This window comes from Solea senegalensis, linkage group LG10 (genome assembly GCF_019176455.1).
Source record: "Solea senegalensis isolate Sse05_10M linkage group LG10, IFAPA_SoseM_1, whole genome shotgun sequence".
Lineage (NCBI taxonomy): Eukaryota > Metazoa > Chordata > Actinopteri > Pleuronectiformes > Soleidae > Solea > Solea senegalensis.
The window spans coordinates 21,477,270-21,500,840 of NC_058030.1; the positions used below are offsets into that span (position 1 = coordinate 21,477,270).

At 40.0% G+C, this 23,571-nt stretch overlaps 1 protein-coding gene across 1 annotated transcript; it reads right to left on the minus strand.

Moving 5' to 3' along the window:
- Window positions 1-15,884: 15,884 nt before the first annotated feature.
- LOC122775386 (keratin, type II cytoskeletal 8-like) lies at window positions 15,885-22,927 on the minus strand. Its single transcript, XM_044035226.1, has 9 exons — window positions 22,405-22,927; window positions 19,823-20,031; window positions 19,479-19,539; window positions 19,273-19,368; window positions 18,459-18,623; window positions 17,644-17,769; window positions 17,313-17,533; window positions 17,183-17,223; window positions 15,885-16,658 (listed from the first exon to the last, which is right to left on the minus strand). The coding sequence occupies exons 1-9, from the start codon at window positions 22,837-22,839 to the stop codon at window positions 16,300-16,302; spliced, it is 1,713 nt and encodes a 570-aa protein (XP_043891161.1). The 5' UTR covers window positions 22,840-22,927; the 3' UTR covers window positions 15,885-16,299.
- Between the last annotated feature and the right edge of the window lie 644 nt (window positions 22,928-23,571).

The window sequence follows — 23,571 nt, forward strand, 5'->3', positions numbered from 1 at the left end:
CCTCTCCACCCAAATAAAATGTATCTAGAGCCACAAAACCTATTTGTGTCACAAAGCATCAAGTCTGTTTTGCTTAGTTTAGTTATTGTGTTAGTTTAGGTTTAAAGTCACGTTAAGTTTGTGTCACTTTTGGTGTGGGTTTGATTTTCACTTCCCCTTTTATTTTGGTAAATGTCATGTCTTCCTGTCGCGTGGTTTATTCAGTTGTTTTGACACATCTCCCTAATTCCCTCATGCACTTCACCTGGTGATCCTTAAGTAATCACTCGCACCTGCCCTTGATTCTCTCTCCCCTATATAGTGTCCCCAGTTCCCTCGTCGTTTATGTCCCTGCGTCGTTTATGCTGTCAAGAGAAGACATCAGAGTCCAAGCCTGTGGCGCCTTTTGTTTGTAAGCTCAAGTGCCAAGTCTAGTCTAGTTTAGTTTTTCTTTCTACTAAGAAGTCATTTTGATTTGCCTGTTTTTCTCCAGAGGAAAATAAATACTCTTGAATCATTCATTGTGCATTTGGGTGCAAGCAGTGTCATCTCTGTTCCTAACAATTTGACCCACACAAAAACAACAGTTTGTTGCATTTATGAAATTTAAGAACTACAAAAAGAAAACTGTCGACATTACATTGCTGTTTATACCCAACCTCTTATAAAGTGGAGAAAAAAATAAAACACAGATTTATGTAGACCTGGTCAAATTAATGAAATTAAAAGTAAGTCACTTTAAATAAATGAAGAAATATTTGGATTTTTTTTAGTTAATTCTTGAGAAAATCTGCCTGTGGATCTAAAGGTGGACAGGACTTGAAGTAAACTTCAAGCAAGACAGGACATGCAGTAATGTGAAAAGTACACATATTGCATTTGACTTTTGACATTGGATGTGAGGCACAAAATATTAAAACACTTGTATTTATCATCTTGATCTCTAATCTTTGAGGAGTAGAGGGGCCGAAGAGCCACATGTGGCTCCAGAGCCGCAGGTTGCAGACCCCTGATAGCCTGATATCCATCAACCTGTCAAATGCAGGGCGGCGCCTCCCTCTTGTCAGTCACAAATAATCCAGATTTCTGGAACTATTTTGAGGAAAGAATCAATGGAAAATACTGCAAAGAAAAGAAGATGCTGCTACAACAGAGAACAGGGAAACTACTCACGACTGGGTGAAGCCGCTGAAGGCCATTATCATTTTTATATGCAATTCAAGGAGAGACTAGTGAAGAAATTGCAAAAAAAGCAATAGCCATAGTTACATATACTTCATAAGTCACTTATTTCCTATATGTTATAGTTATATGTTAAGCCCTAGCTTTTATAAAGCACCAGTGGTACACCCGATACTGTCAGCACGGGCGTCCCACATAGAGATTCAAGATTTAGAGGACAATAAAGCACATCACATGTGAGTGGACATCAGTGTGATACTGTGAACTGTCCTGTAGGCACTTATGAAATCCTAGTTTCAAAGTTTCAATTTGGTACCAATCAAATCTCAAGGTCTCAACATGGACTGTGTCCATATTTTTTTTATACGGTCGTTTGATGCAACTACAACTTTTTGTTAGATTCACGCTAAAGTCATACGTTATATGTATGCATATGCTGCTGCAGTTGAGGGTTTTCCTGTTCTTGTTCTGCTTGTGAAGTGCAGATGAAGAGACTGAGGGCTTTGTCGTCACCTGCGTAACCTATATATTTTTTCTGTTACATAACAAGTCAGGAATACACATATGCGCACAAACAAATCTTTCACCACTGCCAGTAGTTATGCCTGCTATTACTCACTTTTATGGACTGCATGTCATAAATTCTGAATGAAGTACGCAATGTGGAACTTTTCTTTGTAAAGGGTGTATAGTATATGCGCCTCTCGTATGTAAAACAAAAACTGCATGACAAGCAAACTCAGTGTATCAGCTTACATAAGGGCTTGGGTTTGATCGCAAAAAGCGATTTGTTTCGGCAACTTTGGTTGGATTTTGATAAAGAATCAGAGGCCCGGGCTAAACATTAGTTGTCAGTATCACACCCTAAGGCCTCTGATTCCATTAGTCAGACATTAAGCGGTTTCTTATCTCTGGCTTTCAGTGCTTTAGTGTTAACTTACGGTTCTTTTTAACAGCTTTGCCTCTGGATACTCAAACCTGTCGAACAACTCCAGCCTCCCATGTCTTTGGGGTTAATTTACTTAGTTTATTTAAATGAACTAATTTAGTTAATATAGTCGAAGCTCCCTGTGTATTGTTAATGCAGCAGTCTGGTCACACAGGACTGGTCAGTGATTATGAGATAGCTGTTTCTCAGGCTGGGCCGATCTGACCAGTGCTTCTGGTACTTCAACAGCTGACAACGGACAGTTTCATAACTTAGCACAGTTTGTTGCACGCTTGTTGCAAATCTTATGATATAGCGCCGTTCAATCTTGATGAGTATGGGTGAGAGACATTTTTGTCAAAATATACCACAGACTGTGAAACTATGACAGTGATAGTGTGCTTGAAAACAGGTCAAACCATCAACAAAGTTGATGAAAATGGTAACTAACCCACCCACTGCACTTTACACATTGACTACATTGATAATCATAAACATATTTTACATTAAGTTAGGTAGTAACCCCTGGTTGCACAGTATCACTGGAACTCAGCCATCATTCATTTGATTATTACGCATGTGATTTTACTATTGTGAACTGCCAAAATGGCTATCTGTCTGTATTAGTGCTACTAATTCTACTACTACAACTTTTTTTTATTTTTTCTTCTTCTAGTTTTGATGACAACAAAACATATCAGTTTTGCTATTCACCCTTTCACACACATGTTCATATAGCACTTCTACATGCAGCACTTTTTTGAATCATTGTATAATTCGTCGTACCCATTCACCTGCTGGTGGATCAAAACCTGACCTTCCGGCTTCCGGTTGGCCACTGAGCAATGGCACATTTCTTAACTACATGGCTGTGGAGCTGTAGTCGATATACTTCCATATACACACACACACAAATGGTCACAGAAACCCAGTGGCAACAGTGTGTGCAGCTCTGTGCTGGAGGACGATCAAGTTTCTGCACGTCTAAGTCCCTCCAACACTGCTCAGTATCTTAATCCAGTGTCTGTCAAGCATACCTCTGTCAATTGTATTGCACAGTCCATTCATTAAGCTACGTGCCCTGTTCATGTGCATTTTATTTTCACTCTCACGCCACAGAAGTCAGTAATAACACTGTGTTCCACTAGTGCAACGTTAAAAAATAAAATCATTTTGTATCAACAAAATGTTCATTGAGTAGTGGACAAGGACAAAAGAAAAAAAAATCTGAAGCCTTTTGACACACAGACACACCCCACCGTGCTTGTTTTAGCATCCTCATATGGCCATGGGTGTGTTCATCTTGAGGGAGTGGATTGGATTTTAATCTGAGGAACAAGAGGTACACACCCTTAAAACACAGAGGCTGCAAATCATGCATGGAAATAGAGTCCAAAACACAGACAATGTAGTTCAATGGATGTTTATATAAAAAAGGAAAATCCCAACAACAATGGTTTTTTAATGAAAGTCTGTAAAACTCCCATCCCACAGTCCAAAATCTGTATTGGTCAGGCATAGATGTCAGGACGATGCTACTTTTTGAATCTTCATTTTTAATCACTATTTTAGTATAGACCGAAGTATAAAAAAAAAAAAGAAATAGTTTATTGTATCATTTTCACTCAGATCCTCCTTTCTTTTCTGCACTACAGGTTCACACCTGGGTTCTAAAACTTCTCATGGTCTACACCTGCAGATTGCAGTGTGAAAGAGGCTGAAGACAATGTTCCACAATAAAGCTGCCGCTGCAATGCGGAACTGCGAGTATGTGCTTACAAAGTCAATTAATTGTTGGCAAGCTAACACACACACACACACACACACACACACACTGTTTCCCTCGGAAAGCACGAGGAGATATTACTTTACAGTTTTGGACTTTAGCACGTTACTACCAGTGCATACACACACACTCTTTCACGTTGCCTCACTGTTAGTGTGGTTAGACCTGGGAACACAGGGAGAAACAGCAGCCTGACTGGATGACTCACTCTTTGTCAGACAGAGAAGTTCATGGAGGCTGTCTGGCCAAATAAAAACATAGCAACCAAGTCATTTACTTGTGTGTGTGTGTGTGTGAGTGAGTGAGGTCATATACAGTTTTTCTGGTTTCTTAGTTTATCGTTGATCGGTCATCATCCACTTTCTCGTAACTTTCTTACATCAACCCCCATGACACATGGTTAGTTTGCCAAATATTAGGCTACCTGCTATCCACTGGTGATAGTAACAGGGTTTCTGTTGAACCTTTTTCCCAGTTTTAAAGAAGGCTTTTTTTTTACTCAGATGATGAAAATACAAAATTCTGAGAATTATCTAAATTATATTTCTATAGAAAATAAAATTCTAACTAGATTGTAACAATACTATCATCTGTTGTTCTTTTTGCTGCCATCTGCCACCGCCGTGTTGTTTGCAGCAGCCTGAACAGATGAACTATGGAATTCATTATCAAACAACACTTTTTTTTTTTGCTTTTAAAGAAGCAAACAACACTTTATGAATTGAGCACACAAAAATGAACCAGATCTTTTAGCACAGATGGGTCTGCCATTTTTGGACTTGCTAGTTTAAAAGTCGGTTTTGATTGTCTCCATGGTGTCTTGACTGATATAATGTCCATCATTTGTTTGCAATGGACCACACTAAGGCCTTATTGTCAAATTCAAACAATTTATAAATGTAACAATAACCAGTGAATGCTTAATGCTTTCCAGGGTTTTCCACCACACCAGGTCAACACATACACCAGGTCACATGTCTGATGCTACAAACATGCCTGTGGTGCTAGTTACTACATTATCTGGTGCACCTTGGTTTTTAATGTGATGTTAAGATGGGCGGAGTGACAAAATAATGAAAGGTGATGTGTCACTGCTGGAGTTATGAGTTGTCATATATTTTCAGACGGGTATTAAAGTACTCATTGAGAAACACCGTATAAGGGCATCCTCTGTTTTTACCGCACCCACAGCCCACACATACTGCAATTTAATTGAATGAGAACCAAAGTTCTAAGTAATCCTATCAAACACCAGGATTAGAGTGTTCTTTTCGACTAAAGGTGGCACAGAAACTTCCTTTAACCTCGGCCACTTTCCTTTTTTTGAGTTAGTTAAAACTACCTGAGGATTAGTTGTTCTATTTTTGACCCAGTTTATGGGTTCTACTGCTGGACACTCACACCACCATAAGACACTTGTCTATGCAGGTCTTTCTGTTCTGCCTGCAGTGAGCACATTCCTGAGACACTACCCAACCTACACCGGCCTCACAGGGACTACACAGTACAACACATTGTAAAAGTAATGCACTTGTCGCAGCCGACTCATCTATCACTCATTTGAATAGAAATCTGTAGAATCTGTTGCCATAGCTATTAGAATAAACTGAGATTTTGTAGAAGCTGTACTCAGATAGACTTGACCTGGTGACTTAATAACATATAGGTTTAAAATGTTATTTTTTATACAAGCAGAAAGATTGGGAGTAAAACGAATAAATCAAAAACTTCATTCTAAAACATCAGAGAGTATAACTCCTTAATCTGCTTCCTCTTATCAGACACACTTTTTTCCCACAATTCACTATTGCTGATGTGTAACCACCTTGTTATTGTTGTTGCTGTGCCTAGCAACCTCTGTCATTACTTACTCATCGCCTCCATAAATTCCTGCTTTATGTGGGCGCGTGTGCGTGTGTGTTTGGTGATGTTTTTCAGAAGTGAATCTGTTGAAGGTTGTGAAAAAAAACACTCTGTTGACGTAAACATGGTGAACATAAGGAGCAGAATCAATAGAGAGAATACATTGCAGCACCTAACTGTAGACTCCTGAGCACATACCTGCATACATGCGCGTTTGAACATGTCAAAAAAAAAAAGAGTACAGATCATCACTCCACACCTCTGGTACAGCGTTTGATAGTAGAAAATCATTGACCTGAACTCATAAATCAACACAGGATTCAAGACCTTTGCTACTTATCAGCTTTCAAGCAGCTGTACTTTAAAACTGCATTCAGACAAAGTGTGAAAGAAGGTGTGACAGAACTAAACTGGAGACAGAAATATAGAACTATAACATGCAGAGGTAGTAACACTGACTTGTTGCACTTGCACGGTGCAAGTCTATAGATACAGTATGTGTTGCATAACAGAAAAAAAACACCAGAGAGAGAGAGAGAGACAGAGAGAGAGATGCTTTCCAGTTCTAAATAGAGCACTTTATTCTTCACAATCTTGCTCTTGTAAGTTAAGCTTCCTACTTTTAGTGTAATTACCTCCATAATAAGGTTTTCAGTGGATTTAATTTTAATTCTAAGTCTAATTCTATTGAATATCCTCATCAACATGCACCTGGTTTAATTACATATGAACAGACAAAAACAATTGTTACCATTTAAAAAAAAAAATGAGATAAGTATTGTGCCTCAATTCCAACCTAAGAATATCAACATCAGTATCAATATATCAATATCAACTGGGAACGCCTCGTGATTCCCCCAAAGTCAGCCCCCAATATCTCAGAGCAGAGAATGTTGCTGAGTTTTACAAAAAAAACTTCTTAAACTTTTTAAATCATACTAATTCGGCAAAGTAGTTAATATCACATTTTCCTGTGGGCTGATTTGACAACACCGAGCAGGTACGGGATAAATTGAGGTGACACACCCATGCAATCTTTGCAGTGAAAGTGATTGACACTGCATTGGAATGATTTACATTATGATCATAAAGTGAGACAAACCCAGATTTCTAAAGTTCTGTGCATACCTTTCATGGGATGTTCAGGCATTAATAATCAGTGACCGTGTTACCCAGCCCTGCGCTGTACATCCCATAATGTCAGCTCACCTGATTAATGTCACAGTTTGTCACTTCATCACACAGCTTTTGTTGAGTGACAGTTTTTCTGTTGACATAGATTTCTACAGAAAGAATTTTTCACTTTACTAACAAGTCCTGGCTGCCACATACAGAAACTCAGCAAAGGTCTGCCTTATACTATTCATTATAAAGAAAAACATATGAGGTTTTACTCTGAACACATTTCATTTGATTAAAATGATAGGTTCAGCAAAGATTTGATTGACCCACTGTCAGGTGGTGATTCTAAGTATGGAGATATCTTTATGTGGTTGGATACGATCTACCAGTTCAGGCAACACACCCAGCACTAAGCAGACACCACCCTTTGGGCAGGGCAGCGTAGCTCTGTCAGATCATAGTTTAGATACATAGTTGGAACCAAACTGGTCCAGGTGACAGGTTTGCCTGGCTGACAGGTACCCGAGGGTTATGCAGTAATTTAAGTGTCTTTCACTGCAGGGACAGAATAGCCTGTCATTCAGTTTCAAATGAGACTGACAGAGGATTTGTTAAACCTGCCTGTTGACTGTGCGTGGAATGTTTCGAATGCTAGCAAGGGTAAAATATTGTAAATAAAACTTGACACTTTAATTTGTTCAAATTACTTCCCCCTAACATCAGTCACCTATAGCTAAATGAATCTGTTAGGAAGCAAAACATGCAATTGACCTTTTGTTGACTTTTCACCTCTAAGATTTATCTGTTTACTGTTTGTAAAGGCGCAGAATCCTGTCACCTGCATGTTCCCACTGCATATGGTGACAGCATCAACAGCCAGTTATTGATCATTTGGCCTTGGGTTGCTTGTTTATCAATTAGTTTGCACTAATTTGTACTAAATTTAAAGGGCTTGCAAACCAGTTTAGAGAACAAGAGGTTCCACTGCTGCATCGACATGTGATGTGTGCTCTCATCCAGTTTACCATTAAGACTTTCTGTCTGTTAAAGTACTTAAAGCTGCAAGTGTGTAAGTTTTGGTGATTTTTGTGTATTTGCTTTATGTTATGTATTTGTTTGCTGGCAAAGAAATACATACTCACTTAAATCTGATAGTACTGCTTTACAGAGCTTTACAGTTTTGAGAGCATTTGTATGTAAACAGCAGCGGTGCAGCATTGGTGGGGTGAGGAATGTAAACTGCCTACCACCAAATTGTTTCACTAGTGCAATGTTGCTGTTGCCTCTATCTGTTTCAATATGAAACCGACCACTTTGTATGTGCAGCACAGGAATGTCACCGGGCGACACAAGCTCTCCAGCTGAACTGAGAGTCGTGTGGAGCTGACAGGCTTAATCAGCATTTTGTAAAGTCATTCAATACTGTTTTTTAATCAAATTTGAACATATGTATAAGTTTACAACTTAAAAAGCTATGTTCAGATTACCAGTGACGCTGAAGTGACACATTTTTATTTCTGTTGATGTGACTGAGATCTGATCGTTTTCAGGGTTGTGTGGACAAAGAAATGTGAGCCGCAATTACAATTTTAAAATCCGATTTCGTGAATTCAGTATGTCATCCTAGAATCGATCTACAGTATACGATATGTGGACACGAGTGAGAACTATCACTGCAGAAACCATCCTAGCATTCGCCTATAAGCATGTGTTGATTGTTGAGTAAAGTTGTTGTCATCAGCCAAGTCAAACAAAAATGGAGCGACAGCTAAATCTCTTGCTGTGACAGCTTCCTCTTCTTACACGTCTCAGTGGCCTCACATTCTGTAATCACGGAAGCTCTGAGTCCTCTAAAATGGCATAAAATAAGTGGTCAAATTTGTACTGTTGTATTCACAGTTCATTACTAAAAGTGCGCGAAAACATGAATATGACAGTTCATTTAGAATCAGCTGTTTACCACAGATCGTCTTCTCATACATCTCCCATCGCAGCATGGCGCAATAAAACCAGTGGAAGCTCAGCTTCAATTGATCTCTACTGGCGCTTTTCCACTTAACACACGTCCTGTGAGACGGAGTCTGTGCTGGAAGTACTGAACTAATCTTTTTAATTATTGATTCTAATGATTCAGTACACTAGAAACAACTGCTTTGTTTGTCAGCAGTTTGTATGTTTGTGTCACATATTTAAAGTATATAGACAGCCCGTTGTGTGATATTTGCTCAGCGACATAGGTCGCTTCCGCCGGTTTCAAAGACCAGCAACCGTCACTGCTAAAAGATATCAGTGTAAACTGTCAAATCTGATCTGTCGCAATTTGGAACTGAAGTGGATATGAACTATGTGGCTGGTAATGTGTATGTCGACAAAGTGGCCCAGCTTTTCAGTTCACGGTGCTACGGCTGCTGCTAACATTAGGGATATCCTGCTTTCTGTGTGATTTCAGTGATACAAGAAGTGTTTCGGACCGTTTTTGTTTGTTACCGTGATTTTTTTTTTTCTTTTACATGGATTGCCCATTTTGTTCTTGAAGACGTTTTTTAGTTTGGTTGTATTTAATGCTTCAGGTTTTTGTTGTTTTTTTTTTGCAGCCAGGCTTCCAACCATTAAACATGCTCTCTTCAAATATGTTGCTTTGCCCCTAGCCTAGTTTGATTTAAAACCTGTTTTAAAACAGTGCAATCTCGTACATGACATAGCATGAAAAAGCCCCCAAGTAAGAGTTATGCAGTGAAGTACATGCTTGAAGCTGAACACACATTTCTGCCTCAGTGTAACTTAACAGCCATTTTCTTGTGTTTTGAAAGACTTCTGTAGTTGAGTAGCACTAACTCAGGAATAAAGAACACAGCCTTTAAGAACTCACTGATTGAACATGTGTAGAATGCAAAGGCCTTGTCAAGTCTGATTTTAGAACATGAATTAACATTTTATTTCTGCTTTTGGTGACGTCAATGTGCTTTTTTTTTAGACATGTCTAGACAAGATATAAAGTTAGGAGTAATAGATTCCTGCTCTGGATGAGTGATTTTCAGACTGCTGATAATCTTCTCTAATTATTTCCTTAACACCAGTGACATCTGGTCACCAACAGCTTATCGGTAAAGTTTTTATTCAAAACCATATCTACATTTTAACAGACTGATTAAGCTGATCATATGACTCAGGTTAAGTTTCCTCTGATGCCTATCAAAGGGATCATTAATGCCTGAACAGACGCCTCTCAACCTGTGAATATGCAACTTGTTGAATTTATTGATAGTGTTGATGTGCACTTCAGTTCACCTCAGAGCCAGCCCGAGGCATAAGCAAACTAAGTGTGTGGGAAGAAAAACATTTTAACATATTAAAGCAATGGCTAGCAGCTGGAACAAGGACCTTTCTGCATGGAGTTTGAATGTGGGCTTTCTCTGGGTTCTCCAGCTTCCTCCCACAATCCAAAAACTAATCATATTCGCACCAGCCCTTCTAATTTGAACCCTAATTCATCTTCTCGGAAAGTCAGGTTTGTTTGGGTAGGTGTGATTGCGCAACCGAACTCTGATCCGCATCAAAGAAGCAAACTCTGGTCCGCCTAAAACAAAGGTCTTGGTTTCGCTTCAAGTGATGCAGTGAATGCAGGAAGTGGACTACAACGCAGGGCATTGTGGGTAAACACAACCAGAACATACACGTGCATAGAACAATATGTTCACATAAAACGACAGGATTTGATGCAGCGCCATGTTTTGCTCTTATGTGGAGGAAACCGAAGTTGTCGTGCATTAACCAACAGATGAGCGAGTTTTCTTGTTCAGTGTTGTCCTGTCTTCTCCTTCAGTAATTCTTGATGCAGCCCTGCCTCAGGCAAGATCGGAATATTCAACAGGTTCGGTTTGATTCACTAAAGTGCGATAGTTTGAACGCAAACTTGGACCGGCTGAATGTTGCAACCCCCAATTGAACCGAGTCTCCAATCGTAGTCTAGCGGACTATTAGGTGTGAATATGACTTTGATCGATCAAAGGTGTGAGAGTGGATTGTTGTTTGTCTCTATGTGGCCCTGTGATGAACTGACATGGTCCCCACCTTTCCTGACCCAGATGACCTTATTGGTCTGGATGGTTCATAGTGAGCCACCAGGTCAGAAATGTATTTTGGGCCGAAACCATTCAGTGTTTTATAGACTAACTATTTGGCAAAAGGGAAGCCAGTGTAAGAACCTCAAGTGTCAACTGCTACTATATTGTGCATTGTGCATGTTTTATCTTTTCTAATCAATACTGTCTGCTGATGTGAGTGCACTGATTTCAGGCGTGACTGTCATGCAGTGCGAACTCAGAGTCTTATTTCCTCAGAAAGCAATAGCCTTTGTTGTTTTCGAGCCAATAACATGGGCACACCCACACCACACATGCTGCTATACTCCTTTTTTTTTTTTTTTTACTGAATTTCAGTCCTCAATCTGTCAGTTGCTTCGACTCCGAGCCAACTGAGGAACTTAGACCTGTTCCCCAAGTTGGGAGAGCATGCCATATGTTTTCTGTTTGTTTATGGTTTAAAAACACCTGTCAGTCTTGTACCTTTTCTTATTCATTCGTGTATGGACAAATCCCAGAAAAGACAAATTTATGTGGTGACTAACTGCATTGCCACTGGTGTAGTTTTAGTGCTCAAGAGCTATTAAATCTGACAGTTGACATGGTAGATATAAAACCTGGAGAGACAACAATAAATAATAGTTTTAAATTAGTTAACGTGTTTTATTTATTGGCATGTAGTACAGGTGGATTGCGCATCATTTGAGGTTACTGCAGGAATAAGGAGAAAGCCATGCCTGTCAGGCATTTTCACATCTCACTCAAATAAATAGTAATACTTAAGTATAAATATAGTACTACTTATTCTACTTAAGTAAGTTCTAAGTAGAAGTAGAGATAAAAAAAATTCTCAATTAAAGAGAATACATGCTCTAATGTGTACTTAATCATCCAGTCTGTAATATTTGGGTGATTTCTTTTTAATTTGGCACACATTGAAAATAAAATAAAGTGTACAATCACTTGTTATCGTTTTTTATTACCTCATGATGTCAACTCCCCAGAGGCCGCCATTTTGGACCACCATGTTTTAACAGTGGCCCACAATGCCCAAAGCTACATAGGTTCTCCAACACACATGGAGGAGAAGGGTGAGATGAGAATATTGAGCTGGAACATGAAAGTAAATGTTTATACAGTTTACTGTACCTTTAAGTAAGTGCAAGTAAAACTAGTTCTATAACCAGGCACACACATTAGAATGGTTTTCTCTTTTTATTAACAACCTTCAAAGTGGGGAATGTCTTGCTTTTCTGAATGTTTTCCACCATTGTTGGAAATTGTGACTTCACCCACGAAAAGTTTCAGAAATGAATTCCCAGTCATTCAGCAGCTGAATGGGATACGGTAGATGCCTATTGCCCCACCCATCCTTGCACTGCTGGTGTAGACACACAGGAGTGCAGGTCGGAAAGTATCGCTTGACAGAGTTTGTTTTTTGAGGAAGGACAAAGCAAATGATGTTCAAGAAAACCAAAAGGGGACAAAAAATGAAAACATCAACAACAGCAAAACATTAAGTTACGCACTGCAGCTTTGAGTATAATAACAAAGCATTTGCGCTACATTACCTCCCACCAGGATTCTCTAATAATGAGCTCATATGGTCTGACTCATGACTTACTCAGGTGCTCAGGTGTTTCTGTAATCAAACACTGCTTCACAGACATTACCAGATCTGCAGCACAAGCCTGCACCGACACGTTACATGGAAAGTTAGATGTAGTGTGAAAAGAATGCTGAAGATGACCGGTTAAAATGACTTTTACCAGACGCAAACACCCAAGTGTTTCAACATTTGCCTGCAGGCTGATGAATTACTCCATTCTCCTTTATCGCTGTAGTGTGAACATATTTACTCTGCAGCGCTGTAGTAGGACAGAGGCTTATTGTGTGCTTTACATAATTTAAAGCTAAAACTGACAGTGTGACATGCTGTGAACCCTGGGTTGGGAAGTGGAGTAGGAGTGGGCAGAAATGCTGCTTTTCAATTATCTTGTTTTACACTTGTCACCGTCACCTCGAGAGATTTCTGTACAACCTATTGTTGTTGGGTTGTTTTTTTTTTTGGCACAGCGTGGCTGCAATAATCCTTTACACTGTGATGCATCTGAGCTGTATACTTCTGCAAACTTGTGGTTTTCAGAACACAAAATCCAGGTCAAGGCAAAAAAAAATCCAAGTCAAGGCACTGACAGATGATTTACTCTGTCTCCACACCCACATGAAGGCATGAGCCAAAATGTGTTGGTGAGCGAGTGTTTTTTTTTTTTTTTTTTTTTCATCTCAGGTCCTAAAGAAGGGGGGCTTTTAAATGTTCTAATCATCTGTTGATGCAAACCCTTTTTGGATTGAGTGTCAAAAACCGAGACCCCATGGTCTGAGGGAAACATGCAGAGCTCCTGCAAACTCTCTCTTAAATCAGAGAGGGTTTTTTTTTTTTTCGTCTGATCATGTTTCATATACAAGTAATGAGATTTTAAGATGTGTAATCGAAAGTCATTAGGATCAGTTAAGCTGCAGCTTTGCAGTTGGTCCTTTACCAAGACCTGAAAAGAACTAGACTCATCCTAGCTTAAAGCCATTATTAAATTATTGGCACGTATTAAAAATAGTATTCATGTAGCTAAAAAAAAGTCATAATTACGACATAGGATTTCTTGCTTTATCAATGGGTATTAGTGTTTGAAGGCCAAATACATTTTTTCTGACACGGTGTAAAAACAAGAACATTGTCTTGATGGATTTATATCATGTTTTCCCTGCAGCAATATGAGAGATTCCTGTTACAGCAAGAACTGTGCACATAAGTTTTCCAATTCTGCAAAGGTGGGGGAGGAGAGAGTTTTGTGAATGAAGGGTTTTACATGGTTGATGTCAACAAAATGTATTTATCAGGATACAGTAAACCCTTTGAGAAGAATAATCTCGGGGGGTTTTTTTAAAGGCCCAACACGTGTGCAGCAGAGATGCCAATGGTGCCAGTCCCAGCTGACATAGGGCGAAAGGCGGGGTACACCCTGGACAGGTCTCCTGTCCATCACAGGGACACATAGAGACAAACAACCATCTACTCTCACACCTACGGTCAATTTAGAGTGTCCAATTTGCCTAATCCCCAAATCTGCATATGTTTGGATTATGCACACACACACGCACAGTCTTCTTGGTGCAAAGGTAAGAGTGCTAACCACTACAGCAACTGTGTGTGCAGCAAGGATACGTGGTGTAAAAAAAATAATATAACAATTACAAAACAAACAACAACCAAATGCACAGATGAAATATGCACGACGAATAAAAATAACAACAAAAAGAGGAAGAAAATGTAAGAAAAGAACTATAGTCTTGGTGCAGTAAAATGATCAATATATAATTGTGCTAGTGTAATTAATTTGTGCTAATAAACCCTCCTTAAGGTGACACACTGGACTTTATATATACTCATCCAAACACATTTATGTGTAGTGTATTGAACTTTTGCACGAAAAAAATAACCTTTTGTTAATGTTTGACACAGAAAAAGACACACAGTGACGTTTGTGCTTTGCTTTTCATCCACATGCTGCTATCACACTCTCTACAGTCACTACAGGTCACACAACAAAACCAAAAGTTGCAATGGCTTGTGAAAAGCTGCCTGCAAAAAACAATATATGGCCTTGTTTTTGACAGGACCCACTGTAAGATATGAAACAACCCTGGCTTCTGCACTGGTTCTTGGCTTTTGAACTAAGAATTTAATGTCAAGAAGTTTGACATTAAACCTTTTGCTCCACAGTGCTTATCCCACAGGTGTTATAGTTTTACACACAGAAACACACGGTAAACTCCTATTCAGCTGCTGCAGTGACAACACAACAACACACAAACAATACTGTGGTTGGACATTTTACTGTTGAATGAATATAACAAAAGTTTACCAGTATGTTACTGAGCTTTAGTTAAGCAGGTTATCCTACTGTTGAGAAAAGCCAGGATATTTACCCTTTTTTTCCCCCCTTCTTTACACTAAGCCAAGGTAGACTTTCATTACATGCAAGAGTGGTATTTTTAAGTCGCCAGTGAAGTTACCGCGTGACCTGCTGCACCATCACGTGCTCCAGCTGTTGCGAACATGGCTGTGACTGCATCTTTGTGAGGAGATCATTAATTACTCCTGAGAACAATCGAGTGCATTTTATTCAGAGATTCGTTGAATATGATGAACAGTGGGTGGTATTTGTGCAGGTTTCTGTCTTAAACTTCACGAGGGCTTGAATAGCCTTGGGTGTGGCATCACCACCCATGGTTCGTGTTCAAACCTGTTCCTCCGCAGGCAGCTTAAGTAAGCATTTACTGAAAGAGGGGGAAAAAACAATACTCTTCATTACTGAATACTTACATATTTTCTATATGTACACCCAGGCTTAATGCAGTTCTTTATACAAAAAAAACCCCTGACCTTTCTTGGCCTCCGAACTAAATGTGCTTTTTTTTTTCCTCATGTGTTTGTGTGACCTTTGCGTGCATACTTCTTATTTTTCCACACTCACCAATTAAATATGCTCTTAGTTTAACATTTCCTGACATTTTATCGGAATGCTTGAACTTTAAATCATGCCATGGTGCGGAAGACAATTACCTGAGGCATGTACCTGTGCTGAAGCAGGTTGCAACTTGTCAGATGTGCGGACATTTTGTAGACCATATGAGCCACAAGTATTTTTTCTCTTTGTGTGTGTGTGTATTTGTGTTGACATAGCCTTCTAGATATGATGAGATGGCAAATCCCTTCAAGCTGATTTCACATGTTTACTCATTGTCTTTTACTGTGTTCCTAATGTTTTTCTACAACTGTAAGGTGTTGTTGACTTTCTTAGGAAATTAGGAAAGTGTGCAATGTATGGGAATTTAAAATTCTACATTTGGCAACGAAATACAGCACGTCACAATGTGAAAACACTGTTTGAAGAACATTTATTGCTGAGCATACAGGATGCCAAGTGTTTCCAACAACAGCAGAGTGGAAATGATGTCTTAAAAACTATTGTGAATTGTTTTCAGGTGCAGCAGGTTTTACTCAGGAGTTCAGCATGGGGATGGGTTCTCACAGTGCTTTATTGACCAAAGGAGCAACATGGAACAGCAGAATTAAAAACACACACTGTACTGCCACCGACTGGCTAAACATGTGTGGTGCAATAATTGCTGCACCAGTTTATTCCAAACAAATTTGTTCAGGAACCAGAATAAAGAGACCTACATTAAAACACTGTTAGCACCTTGTCATGGAGAATACCTGACAGAAAGTTGTGTTTACTTCTTTTACACACCCAATATTTGGTGAACGGTGTGTTTTTACTTCACATGCCAGATCAGATATCAGCCACAGCTTCAACCTCCACCTGCTCCTGCTCCTGCTCCTTCTTCTCCACAGCTGCTGGCTCCTCCTCCTCCTTCTTCTTCTCCACAGCTGCTGGCTCCTCGATTGCTGCCACCTGCTGCTGCTCCTCCTCCTTCTTCTCCTCCTCCTCTACCTTCTCCTGCACCTGCTCTGTCTTCTTTTGCTCCGTCTTGATCACCATGGTTTCTGTCTTGGTGACTGTGCTGCTCTTCACTGCTGGTCCCTCAAAGGCAGTGATAGAACCACTGCTGGCTTTGACTCCACCAAAGGAGCCGGTGATGTAGGACGGGGTGCGGCAGCTCTCGAGGCCGTAGGCACTGTAGTTCATAGCTGTACGTTCATACGTTAAAAAAAAAAAAAAAAACATGAATGAAAATTTGACCAATTAGTTGATACTTGTGTTTGTTTGTTTACGATACGATACGATACGATGCCATACTGCTGTGTAAATCACCTCAATAAATCAATTAAGAAATCAATCAAGAAAACACCAAATGATTCAATGAAGAAAATAAGAAGAGAAAAACAAAAGCATAAAATCATAAAAACATTACATATTTTATTTGCTCCATTGCACTTTGCTTTTAAACATTTAAACGTCCAGTGTGTTGTAAGGTGTTTAAATCATTGGGGGTTGTTTTTGACAGTGTACAATATGTACTTAATATGTACTTTAGGGAGGCCAGGTGCAACGGCAGCCTGAATGGACGCACATTTAGTATTTCATCGCTGTTAACCCAGATTAGATTTAGTGTAATGTAGTTAATGTCGTGGATTTCATGACTTTATGGCAATAATCAGCAGCAGTGAAACATTTTAAACATTTGCACCATGATCCCAAAAAAATAACTTACATGTCTGCTTGGATATAGTGGTCTTGATTCCAGTTGCCAACCTGTAAAATATTTTTTTAAAGTCAAATACCTTGAGATATACAGACTAAAACTGGAGTAAAAGGATTCTCTTTTTACAGTAGTGTCTTACCGGTCCTCTTCTCCCTCCAGCAGCTTCCTGTAGGTGGCGATCTCAATGTCCAGAGCCAGTTTCACATTCATCAGTTCCTGGTACTGGCGGACTTGCAGAGCCATGTCCTGCTTGGCTCTCTGGAGGGCTTCTTCCAGCTCTCTCACACGGAGTTTAGCGTCCTTCACTGCCAGCTCACCACGCTCCTCAGCCTCGGCAATTTGAGCTTCCAAACTGTTTCGCTAAATGAAATTGAAATTTATAATAGTTCAAAATGGACTCAAACTTGTAACTGCACAGGATTAAAAAATCATCCTAGAAAATGCACAATGCTGAACTGTGTAATCCTCACCTGTGCTTTAACCATGTCAATTTCAGACTGGAGCCTCATTATCCTGCGGTTCATGTCAGAAATCTCAGCCTTCGATAACTTCAGGTCGTCACCAAATCTGCCGGCAGTCTGCTGCATCTCTGCATACTGAAACGAACAAAGTCAAAGTCTCATGAAAATCTGGTGTCACACTGTGTAACATTTAAGAAGCTTTACACTATATATACGATGAGTGTGTTTGTGAATAATGACTTGATAATAAAAACTGTTTTCATAGCCTCTTAAATGTACTGAAGGCAAAGGCCTTGGCTTACTGAGGCTGCCATCTTGTGCTGATATGATTCTCCGGAAGCCTGAATGGCTTACGTTTCGCATTTTGAAGTTAAGCACAAACAATTCGGGGCTTCATCCACATAAACCCATGCATAAACCAACGAAGAAGACAGAGAAAAAGTGAGTTATGAAACCATATCTAGATTCTTTCTGGTATGCAAGGGCCACTGTAGTTCCCTGACGTGCTTGGGAAATAGAGGGGTGAGTTTTAGGACCCTCAATTTGTTGCACTCTTCAGTTTCACCACAAGATGTCAATCATTTGCTCTTTTTGTATATTTCAACAACTTTGGACCCAAACATTAATTTATAAACTTATCTTTAGCAGAGGAACCTCCTCATTTTACTGCATGTTTAACAAATCCTTGAATCACTGACAGCACTTGGTCTTGTTTGTTGTTCTTTTAAGTGCTTTATACTGTATGTGTACACTGAAACTATCATGTGACCTGAAGCTTAACACAATAAAACTCATGCTCATGTGTTTTGTTTTGTTTTTCTCACCTTAGTCTGGTACCATGACTCAGCTTCTGCTCTGCTGCGGTTTGCGATATCTTCATACTGGGCGCGCACTTCAGCGACAATGGCGTCCATATCAAGGTTACGGCTGTTGTCCATCTCCACCACAACAGATGTGTCCTTGATCTGGCTCTGGAGCTCACAGATTTCCTAAAAAGGAAAGCACAACACAAAACCCGTCAGCAAGAACTGCTTCCTGGGCTGGTTAGAGGTGCCATTTGGGTGATGTTAAAACAAAGCCAAAGAAAACTCCAAGGCAACAATTAAAAGTGCCTTCAATGCAATGGCAAGGTCATGTTCAACTTTAAAAATGATATGTACGCACATGTTTCTGTCTCAAGCGTCTGTAATGTCAGAATCTCCCACTTGGACATATAAACATCCAACAGATGGCAGCAGGTTTGGCCCAACTCAAAAAATTGAGAGAAAGTAAGAAATACTAAGAAAAGATATAATTTATATAGATTAGCTATATAATCTATATGTTATATAATCTATACATAGTACATTCTGGACAAACTTGCTGCCCTCTACTGGGTTTTCATACATCTACACCCTCTTGAGGCCACTACTCAATGTCCAAGTCAGAAATTCCTACCACTATAAGATGGCCTTTTGTTCCATTATGATCAGTCTGACTCCCCGAAGAACGCTTTAAATAGAAACACGTCATACATATATATTCTAAAGCATGCCACTGCATTGAAGGCATTTTAAACGTTTGAATGTTGGAGTTTTCTTTGACTGTGATTCATTGACATGCGATCGAAACATAAAGTTAAATAAATGAAGTCATTACTGTCTCATAGATCTGCCTCAAGAAGTCAATCTCATCAGAGAGCCCGTCCAGTTTGGCCTCCAGCTCCACTTTGATCATGTAGGCTGCATCTGTGTCCTGCAAGGAAAAAAAGAGGCCACTGAGAGAAAATCGAGCTACAAATTGCCACAAATTGCCACTGTATGGACTCATTGATTATACTTTAAAGACAAAGAACATGAACTGACCTTCTTTAAGAGGACAAAGTTGTTCTCACATTCATTGCGCTTGTTGATCTCATCTTCATACCTTTGAAAAAAAAAAAAAAAGAACACGTTGATTATATTCAATCCCTAAATCACAGGGTTATGACATCAACACTTGAATAAAGTTAAATGGCCAGTTTCTGTTTATGTCCAGGATTTATGCTGAAGTGGATGTTATTTTTATTTTTGCTTGTACATACTAAAATGTTGAATGAAAGGGAAATGCAATCAGTGTAAAGGCAGTGAAGTATTTTGTTTTGTTCTAAATCCATTGAATGTATTAGACATTCTGTTTGGCCGAGATAAACAACCTCACATCCACTCACTTGGTTTTAAAGTCCTCAACCATTCCTGTCATGTGATGCAGGTCGGACTCCAGTTTGACTTTTTCGTGACCCAGGTTGTCGAGCTGTTTGCGCAGGTTGGCGATGTAAGCTTCGAACATGGCATCGACGTTGGAACGACACGTGGTCTGTTCCTGCAGAAGTTTCCACTTGGTCTCGAGCATTTTGTTCTGCTGCTCTAGGAAGCGAACCTGCAGAGAGACAAGTCTGTGATGAGTGACCAGAGGAGGAGATCCCTGAGACAAATGTGTCTGACAGAGTAAGACTGTATGTAAAGAGAAGGTGGAATTGAAGCATGAAAAGCATGAATGGCTTCACTTTGTATGCTGCGGGCCATGAACAAAGGAAGACACGGGCATCGGCTAAAAGAAAAATGACAAACTGAACGTCTGCGACCTACGACACCCTCCAAATGTCACATTGATTACTGGTCACTCAGTTCCAACAAATAGTGCCATGTTACAACACAAAGTGACTCTGTTTTCCAGTTGCAACACAGTTCAGCCGTTTGCAATGTTTCTATTCAGCACCCTGACCCTGGGTGGGGTCCTGCTACTACTCAGCAAACATGACGATAGACACTGTGTGTGTACATGTGTGTGTTATCACAGTGTCTTGAATGCAGAGGAGGGGTAAAAACTAGGCTCAGTGTGATTGATTTACAGGTTAACGTCAAACCCACACTGCTGCTGGGTCCCTCTTTAAACAATGGACACCATTTATGAGTGACAGTGACCGATAACTAAAGATTGATTTCAAATTAAGAGGCATGTAAGCTTCTCTTTCTCGATGGCTGTGACACATGTGTCACTCATCCTTGTTTGATGGAAGGGGCACGTCAAGGATATATGTCGTCGCTGAAAAATGGTTACAAAGCCTCATGATGTAGGTTCAGATAGCAAGCAGGTTTTACTTTTCCCCTCACTGCAGAGATGTGATGTACTCCGCCGAGTATTTAACACTTGTCTCACACAAGCCTTCCACGTGCCACGCCCTCACTTTTTTCCACCGTGAAAGTTTGTACAGGCTTTGAATAATCCGCAAAAATAAAATCTAATTAAATCACACAATATATATATACATATTAAAAAAAAACAGTATGTAAGAATGGATTTACAACACAAATGCCAGCACTCACTAGACACCATTTTATTCCTTTGACAAAGACACTTCTGCAGATGATCGCTTACATATGTCCCTTCAGAATCCTTCGGCTCTTCATCTCAGCTGTGTGTGTGTGTGTGTGTGTGTGTGTGTTCCAGGTATTACTCATGTTGTGGGGACCTACATCTTTTTACACAGTCACATTGTGGGGACTTGAAGGTGAAGACATATTGTATGGTTAGGATGAGGTTAATGTTAGGGTTAGGCCAGTAGTAGTTATGGTTACGGTTGGAGTAAGTTAGGGAATGAATGTAAGTCAATGTAATGTCCTCTGTAGTCATGGAAACCTGACTGTGTGTGTGTGTGTGTGTGTGTGTGTGTGTACTCTGTATCCAGGCTGATCCTGTCATCTGAGAACTATGATCTAAACATATAAGGAAGCTAAGCCATTACTCATAACAGTCAGTATCTTACGCGGAGTCACAGTGTGTGCTTGTACAGTAGTAGATGACAGATTGTAATTCAGTACTGTTTTGTCAGGGATTATCCCCATTGTGAAACTTCACCTTGGGCTATTTTGGCTTGAAATTGTCTAATTTCCTCTGAGGTTCCTGAGTTATTTTCTGCTCTGGGTGGGATTTCATAGTTTTGATTTCATTTTCATTCATGCATGTTCAAAAGACCCAACTTAGTACACACATGGCAGAGATAGTGGTGATAAAGTACCTGTTCTTTTGCCCCTACATGTCCAGGTAAGGGCTGCTTTTAAAAGACACTCTTATTCATTTGTTTTTGTAGTTGTATTCATACTGTATACATATATCATGTATATCTATATAGTATGTATATTTATATGTGTGCTTATATTTTTTAAGTCACTTATGGCATTAGTTCTCATTAATAATGCCAGTGTATGGTTATTGAAATAAATACATTTGTAAGTAAGTTCAATATTTGCCTCTGCCTTTATTCCTTTTAAAATTACAAGGGGGGTGGGGCCCTTTTTTTGCCTACTGAAAGTCTGTGAACGCCACTGATGTGCTTCATGTTGCTATGTTTTAAGAGTTATATAGTCAGTCAGTCATTATCTACAGCTTTATCCTCCATCAGAGGGTCACGGGGGGTGCTGTGCCAATCTCAGCTACATCGGGCGATAGGCGGGGTACACCCTGGACAGTTCACCAGTCCATCGCAGGGCCACACACAGATAGAGACAAACAACCATTCACTCTCACACTCACTCCTACGGTCAATTTAGAGAGTTATATAATAATATACTGTATATACACTATAAGCAGATGTTGGTAAGGTAAGACTGCATCCACTTGGCATTAAGTGTGAATGTGCAATGACAATAAAGATATTCTCGTGTATATATTACCCCATTACAACATAAAAGGTGTAATTTCCCACTGTACATTTATCTTGAAAACCTTAATGGCAATCTTCTGCTGACTGACCTTATCAATGAACGAAGCAAAGCGGTTGTTCAAGGTCTTGATCTGCTCCTTCTCCTGGGTGCGGATCACCTGGATGGTGGGGTCAATCTCCAGGTTCAGAGGTGCCAGCAGACTCTTGTTGACAGTCACTGCTGTGATGGGGGCCACTTCGTTGGCCATGCCACCTCCCATACCTCCACCGAAGCCCACATAGCCAAACTCCACTGCACCTCCTCTTTGTGCAGAGCCTCCAGCGACGTACCCACCAACCACTTTGAACCCCCCAGCACCCACAGCAGCGCCACTGCTGCCCACTCCCCCATAGGAGCTGCGCACAGGATAGCTCTGTCTGGCACCGCCATAGCCGGAGAAGGAGCGGCTGCTGAAGCCCTGAGATGGACCTCGGGAGGATGACACAGTGGAGTAGGTGGTGGTCTTCAAAGCTCTGACAGACATGGTCACAGTGGAAGTCTGTACTGAGGAGGAGTGAGAGGAGAAACTCTGCTGAGGGGGAGCACAGTCAGGCAGATGGACCCTCTCTGGTGTTTGGCTCTATTTATCAGAGCAGGGGAGGGACACTGCTGAGGTGCAATTGGCTGGAGTCTTCAGCAGGGGAGTGAAGGACGAGGGGGAGAGATGTCACGGAAGAAAATGACATCATGTTACACATTTACAGCCAACCATGGTGCAGAAAAAAATGGTCACTTTGGCAGTTTCTATAAATCTAGATTGTAATATATAATACCCATACGTTATGTCAAATGTAAAATGTAAATGTTTCAACATTAAACACAAAAGTTATCCATTGTTAACTTTGTCCAAGCAGTCAAAATTCATTTCACTCATGTCTGCAGGTCTGTGTTTGTTTGTTTTTAAAGGGGTGTGTGTGTGCTGCTACTGGCGAAGTTGGCATCATCACCTCTTTAAAAATCTTGACGCCAGTAAGTAAGTAGTGAAGTAATCCACAGAGAACTGTAACACAGAAAACAAAGGGTCACATTGAGCTTGGTCAATTAAATGTTATATTTTTTAACAAATTAGTATGTGGATTTATTTTGATGTTGGCAAACTTGAATACACATACAGGGAATACATCTAAGCAGGTGGAAAGTAATCTAAAAACAATTGAATTATTTCACTTAAAAATGCTTGTTGAAATAATCTAGAAGTGTGTGCTTGCTTGATAAG

Coding starts and splice junctions, on each gene's coding strand:
- LOC122775386 (XM_044035226.1), bottom strand. CDS start 22,839: ATGTCTGTCAGAGCTTTGAAGACCACCACCTACTCCACTGTGTCATCC. Junction 20,032..22,404: donor TTGCTTCGTTCATTGATAAG/GTCAGTCAGCAG, acceptor GTCTCTCTGCAG/GTTCGCTTCCTAGAGCAGCA. Junction 19,369..19,478: donor ACTTTGTCCTCTTAAAGAAG/GTCAGTTCATGT, acceptor TTTTCCTTGCAG/GACACAGATGCAGCCTACAT.